The sequence below is a fragment of the Arachis ipaensis genome, chromosome B8 (genome assembly GCF_059453495.1).
Source record: "Arachis ipaensis isolate K30076 ecotype BB chromosome B8, ASM5945349v1, whole genome shotgun sequence".
NCBI lineage: Eukaryota > Viridiplantae > Streptophyta > Magnoliopsida > Fabales > Fabaceae > Arachis > Arachis ipaensis.
Window position 1 is genome coordinate 115,163,906 of NC_142443.1, and position 7,074 is coordinate 115,170,979.

At 33.4% G+C, this 7,074-nt stretch overlaps 1 protein-coding gene across 1 annotated transcript; it reads right to left on the minus strand.

Annotated features, from left to right (window-relative positions):
• Nucleotides 1-2,119: 2,119 nt before the first annotated feature.
• LOC107614460 (Acid phosphatase/vanadium-dependent haloperoxidase-related protein) lies at nucleotides 2,120-6,661 on the minus strand. The gene is made up of 6 exons (XM_088496099.1): nucleotides 6,474-6,661; nucleotides 6,080-6,328; nucleotides 5,545-5,679; nucleotides 5,411-5,448; nucleotides 5,211-5,277; nucleotides 2,120-2,624 (listed from the first exon to the last, which is right to left on the minus strand). Exons 2-6 carry the CDS (start codon nucleotides 6,287-6,289, stop codon nucleotides 2,217-2,219), a joined length of 858 nt encoding a protein of 285 aa, XP_088352225.1. The 5' UTR covers nucleotides 6,290-6,328; nucleotides 6,474-6,661; the 3' UTR covers nucleotides 2,120-2,216.
• Between the last annotated feature and the right edge of the window lie 413 nt (nucleotides 6,662-7,074).

Genomic DNA, 7,074 nt, shown 5'->3' on the forward strand with positions numbered 1-7,074 from the left:
TTCTTTGGGTCTACGAACTAGGTGTCAAACTTGATTTTTCTCAAACTGTTCAAGCTTTTCTTCCATCACTATAATCCAATATGGTTCCTTGAGAGCTTTAGAAACATGTTTTTAAAGGAGGATCTAGTTTGAACTCCTTCATATGTCTCTCCAAGGAGTAAATTCCTTTACATAGCTTTGAAATCTAGCACATCTTTATAGTTCTAGGTCTCTCAAGTTCTTTTATTTTCTCTTTTTTTTTCCTTTCTCAGTTACTTGAGTTGAAGAGCTTGTAAGATTTTGAGGTGAAGAGTCCTTCTAAGGTTTGTCAATGTAGAATCTAGATAATGGAGCCGCAATGGTTCTAAATTTCTTACATTGTTTAGTTCATCTTTAATCTCACTCAAATTATTTTTAAGGTCCTTTTTGAGCTCATTGAACTTCGGATGTATCGTCTCTTCTATGTACAAAGTTTTCTCATTGTATACTCCGTATACCTTGCAAACCTGTGAATAACCTAAGAACATCTTGTCGAATTTGGAATCAAACCTTGTGAGCTTGTCCCCTTTGTTAATGATAAAACGTTATCCGAATACATAGAAAGAAGAAATGTTGGGTTTAAGTTTGAGGGTAGGTCTTATAAAGACTCTATTTGAATATGGCAAGTTGTATTTACTGCCTCACCCTTAGAATGTTTTTGGAAAATCAGATCCTAAAAGCATTGTTCTTGTTATTTCTTGTAAACTTCTTTCCTTTTGACTATCATATTTTGTTGAGAAATTTTGAGAATAGAGATGCTTACATATATAATGCCAAGTTATTTACAAAGTTTTTTCAAAATTCGAGTTTACAAACTTACCACCATGATCAAATCTAATGGCAGAGATTGTAAGCACTTGGTCATTATAGGCTTTCTTAGCAAATTGAACAAATTTTTCAAAAGTCTCATCTTTATGAACTAAGAAAATAACCCATGTAAATCTAGAATAATAAAAATTAATTACAAAGGCATATCTTCTACCATTTAGATTTGTTGTTCAGGTAGGACCGAATACATCAAGATGAATAGCTCAATAGCCTAGAAGTATTCACAGCATTAATACTCTTAAAAGAGATCTTGGTCTTTTTATTCTTTTCACAATGATCACATGTGGAATCTTTTTCTTTTATCTTGGGATGACTTTTCATAAGTTTTTCTCTGAGATTACTCAAAATGCAACAGCGTCTAAAGTCTCAAACATCCAAAAGGCAAAAGTGGTTCATGGATAGGAAATATTTGAGGCACATGACTAGAGAAAAGAAGTATTTTATTTATCTCAGACCGAAAAACAGTGGCTTGGTGAAGTTTTCCAACAAAACCCAAACAAAAATTTCTAGTATTGGTAATGTGGGTAAGAATAATTTTTGCCTTATCTCCAATGTGCTTTTAGTGAATGATTTAATTCACAGACTAATAAGGATTAGTCAATGTTATTATCAAAGTTATAGAATTCTTTTTTACGCTAACCAATGTGTGGTCATCAACAAAACAAAATGACTCTATCATTCTAATTTCTCAGAGGATTGATAACACTTGTTTTTCATTGAGTTTAGTCAAGAGAGCCCAAACCAAGGTGTTTTTAGACCAACATCATAACTATTGTATCAAGTACAATGAAAAATAAGCACAACTCTAAACTTTTGTTTTTTATTTAGAACTAGTGTCTCAAATATTTTCAACTTATTTTAAATAGATCAACTTCAATAAAGTAATTGAAGAAACAATTACAACTAAAGAAATTAAATAATGGATAAAGAAAGTTTCGCCAATAAAAAATGGTGGTGGAGGTTGGACGGGGATGAAATACGGTGGTGGGGGTTGGATGGGGGATGAGATGGGGTGAAGCTGGGTGCTAGGGTGGAGTGAATTTTTTTAATTAGGTTATTATTATTTTCATCATAGATAAATTCATCTAAAAATTAACATTTGTTAATAGAAGCATTATTCTAAAAATTTATTATAACATTAAAGACAATTTAAAAAACACGTTGAAAGATTTTTCCTTTCAACAAAAATATTGAAAACTAAAATAGTTCTTGACCCGTAATTTTGGGACCAAACCAAATATGCTCTAAATAAAAACTTCAAAAGGCTGACTCATCTATCAAAGTCATTCTGATTTTTCAATTTCAATTTAATCTATTTGATGTAACATAATATAACATATATGCAATATATTTCAGAAAATATCAATAATTTACATGAAATTATAAACAGCCAAACCAACTATAATCCCTAGCAATGCACCAGCTATGACTTCAACCTCAGTATGGCCAACGGATTCTTTCAATGGGAATAAGCCATCAGAAACCAACAACTTTCTGATTTCTTCTGTTTCTGTTGAGGATAGTTTCTCACCTTCAGTTTGCCTTGTTTTGCTTCCTTGCTTAACTAATAGGCTTAGATTATTATTATTATTATTATTATTTCTCTGTTCTGAGTCGAAGGAAGTGGCTTCTTGGGATAAAATGGGCTGTTCAAAACCTGGTTTGAAGTTGATTAAACCATCATTATTATCTTTGGAACGTATAGAGTTGTTAATGTGAATGTAGCGCAGTAGTCTGTTAAGTGTCCTTGCATGAATTCCAACTTCTCTTCTTACACCCTACAAAATCATATAAGCCACATACCATATTGTAAGTTATAAGGGTCAATAAATGAAACAAAATCAACCAAGGAAGGATTTTGCAGATTATAAAATTTCACATGTAACAGCAGTTAAATTTAGGTCAATACTCCCATACATATTTAACACTTAGATAGTATACATAGGGAGGAAATGAGTGAGGAATCATGTGGGTCCCACCACTTTTTTTTTAAACAAAACAAATCATCATCAAATAGCCTTTGATATGTATGCTATGTATACTTTGAAAATGTATGAGTATTGGCCTAAATTCATTATACAGGATCCAATGACAGTAATGTATAGACTGTTCACAGAACATATTTTGTTGTGGAGACACGATCAGACACAAACTTTTTGTCCCAAATGAGAAAATTTTTGTATTTTCTATAGCTCCTAATACTGAAGTCGAAAAATATCCAAGACTTATTATTATTATTATTATTATTATTATTATTTAAAATTAAAAAAAAAAAAAAAGCTCACGCAGTCAAGTATTACAGGACATGCCTAGAAATATGCCTTAAAGGTACAGTTCAGACTAATGTTCTGTCCATCAAATGTTTTAAGAAGCAATTAATGAAAGATCACTCTTTTGATTGCAATGGATGGTTGTGACTAGGGCTGGCAATGGGTAGGGTAGGGTAGGGTTTGGACCCTACCCTAATCCTACCCGCGGGTTGAAAATTCTATTAAAACTCTACCCTACCCTACCCGCGGGTTGAGAATCTCTCAACCCTAACCCTACCCGCACCCTAAAGTTCTAAACCCTACCCTACCCTACCCTACCCGCAGATATATCAATTTTTTTCAAAATAAATATAAAATTCAATCATTTCAAATTTTATACATATTAATAACATAAAAAATAACAAACTAATACTCTAAATTACTAAATTGACTAACTAGTTTAGTGGTTGTTCACTTATTGTAAGTCATTATATAAGAGAGGTTGTAGGTTCAACTCTCATTTCTTTCACTATATACTTAATTTTCATAAAATATGTGTTATATATTTGAGGTGCGGGTAGGGTAGGGTAGGGTACACCCTAAACCCGTACCCTACCCTACCCGCAGGCATACCCGGACCATACCCTACCCTACCCGCAGCGGGTAGGGTAGCCTACCCTACCCGAACGGGTTGGACCGGGTTGGGTACCCGCGGGTAGGGTATGAATTGCCAGCCCTAGTTGTGACATGAGCAAATGGAATGGAAAATACTTGTCTACTCAGAGCATAACACAGTGAGATTTTGAAGTATGCATTTTAGCAATTTTCTTTATAATTTCTTACCACAATTTTCTCAGTGGCAAAATCCTTTGCTCTCTTTCTTAGAACCTACTGACACTAAAATTTCATTTCATTGCCCAGGCTGAATCAGGTGAAGTAAATAAAACAGGTAACTGAAGAATTATGATGAAGGCATGCACATTGAACTCCAACTAGCTCAAGCCAAGTTAGCTTGCTGTTGGGTTAGAATTTTCTAAGCACCAGTGTCTACATTCACAAGACTTGAACTTGAGACTATTTAAACAAATAACTGCTGAAGCAATATAATCAACTGAATGTTGGAAAGCAAATGGAAATCTAATGACACTTTATTAACAGTGTCCAGCTAATAGGCTCATTGTTATAAGGGAGGCAAGATCAATGTCATATGCAAAGAGCAGTGTATACTATTACAAATCGAAATTGTCCTGTATGATATTGCCTAACCATCGCAGATGCTATTGTAAGTTACTCTAAAAAGAAAGGTATTCTGGTTCCTTCTGATGTGGTCGTGATTCAAGTCCCAGCCTCCAAAACTGCATCTATTTGGGTACTATTATATTATTCACTTGCATACCCAAATAATCATCTTTCACATACAACTATTCAAAAGAGTTAGTTTTTCCCTAGCCGCAGGGTTATAACCTCTACAAACTAGATTGAGAAGCCTAGTAGATCAGACATCTAGTACTACTAGAAAGTTCCATTATTTTTACTACACATTCCAAATTTAGCAAACAAGTTTCAACCCGAAAGGCAAATTCATAGATTAGCAGTGATAGTAGGAAACTCTCAAATCTATAATTTGATAGATAAGCTGACTCCACCTAGTGCGATAAGGCTTTGTTGTTGTTGTATAATTTGATAGATACAAGAAAGATAAAATGTTAATTGATCAAAGTATTCTAACTATAAGTGCATATTTGACCCTCTTTTTCTCTGTTCAATTGTTGACAAAATAACTTAGGTCTACATGTTAAATTCCTTGTTTTTTTCTCTTCCTTTATTTTCCCATCCCTACTAAGCTTGTTGTGAGACAAAACCATCATATGTTATTACTAAAACACTATCTATAAGTAGAAATTCAAATTTGATTTGTTCCTATTGAACACTATGATAATGGGTAAACTTCATTAGAGACAATATCCCCATGGAATTTATCGAATAGACGTGCAATTAAGTGTGATCTAATTCAAAGTTTCAAACTTGGTTAAAACTTCAAAAGGACTTAAAAACAATACATTTACATGATAGAAACATTCAGAGTGAAGAAAATAACATAAAATAGTATCATACCTGAGCATCATACATAATGAGACCAGCATACACAACTGTGAGACCAAAAATGGGATCAGAGAATCCTCTGCATTTGGAAATAACACGAGATGAATTATTCTAATATAACAAACCTTATACTTAAAGAGGTTACATAGAGAATTTAAAATTGACTTGAACCAAATTATTTTATATATATATATATATATATATATAACTACCTCTCAAGGCCAAGGAATGTTGCACAAGCCATTGTTGCCTATCCACAGGAAAATGCAAACAACATTTTGAGAAACAGAATCTCAAAGGTGGAAACAGGTTTAACTGATTTTACGGGATTTTACAAAGTCCATACAGAAGAGTGCGATGATGGGAATCCTCCAGCCTGAATAATAGCCTTGATATCAAAGTCCTTGCCATACAGCAACACAGAACTAAATGGCTTAGAAAGCTGCCCAATCATCACTGAAGCACCAGCTGCAATCAGAACCTTAGCCCCCAAAAAAACAAGAAAAACCAATTTAGCACACAAAGAAGTGGGGTTGCTTAAAAACTACTCCCTCCTCACTTTAGAAAAAGATTATATAGTTCAATATATTTCTAGTTCTCGTGTCTCTTATGTCAAATTTGTTGAGTATTTTCTCTTTTACCCTTCGCATAATGGTCAGAATAATAAACAATACACATTTACGCTATAAACTAGTCAGGGTTATTAAATAAGGATATTCTAACAAACAATTCGGTAAACCTTTCTTGATTTTGGATTCTTTAACCGATGTATAAATGACTAACGTGACAAATATCATGAATCTCATAGAGTATCAAGAGAAAATCATGATTAGCATTTATGAGGCAAAAATAAAAAGAATAAATCAGGAAAATGGAGGAACCTTGTTTTGAGCAATCTCAGCAATGTCCTGGAAGAATGGAGCAGCGCCAATTGAAGAGATTCTGAACGTGGAGAGGGTATTGAACTTTGGGAAGTGTTGGTGGTGGTGGTGGTGGTGGTGGTGGTGGTGGTGTTGCAAAAGTGGGTTTCTGTGTTTGGTGACTGGTGGATTAATTGGAGAGAAAATGGAGTAGTGCTGCAACGTCATCATTGTATCTATCTGTTTTTGTTCTTCTGGACTGCACTCTCGCTTCGCAGTCAATCAATTATAAATAATTTGAGTTTAGTTTATGTTTTAACATAAAAAATAAATAATAAAAATTTAACACGAAAAAAAAAAAACTGAAGAAGCACTGCAGCAGCAAGGAGTGAGCGAGGAACCGAGGAGAGCTTACCAGAGAGATGGTGAGGGGCGGCGAGGTGAGCAGAGACCGGAGAGCAGCAAGCAGTGACGGATGAAGAGGTGAGCAGAGACCGAAGACCAGAGAGGCGAGTCCGCGAGGTGAGCGACAGCTAGGAGAGAATGGAGAGGGAGGTGAGCAACGTGAGTAAGCGAGCTTGGTGAGCGACGACGGCTGTGATTTTCAAAGAGTAAACCAAAAAAATGCGGCTGAATTAATTTTTAGCCAATAAAAATGTTCCAAAATTTCATTATAGATAAAAATATTCCACCTTTACGAAAAATAGTGATACAATAAATAGAACTTCTTTTTGTGTTTCTGACAAGCGAGTCATCTCATATTTTTTTATTAATTTTTTATATTTTTTTACAGTTGAGTATTTTTTTTGTTTGTTTTTTAAATTATTTAAAAATAATTTTATCGATAACAAAATTTAAAAATATTTTTATAGATAAGATAAAATCATTATTAATGATAAAAATATCTTTAAAATAATTTAAAATACGATAAAAATATTTAACGATAAATACATTTTTAAAAATGTCTTAAAAATTAAATTTTGATGTAATTTTTTATAAATATAATTAAAAAAATA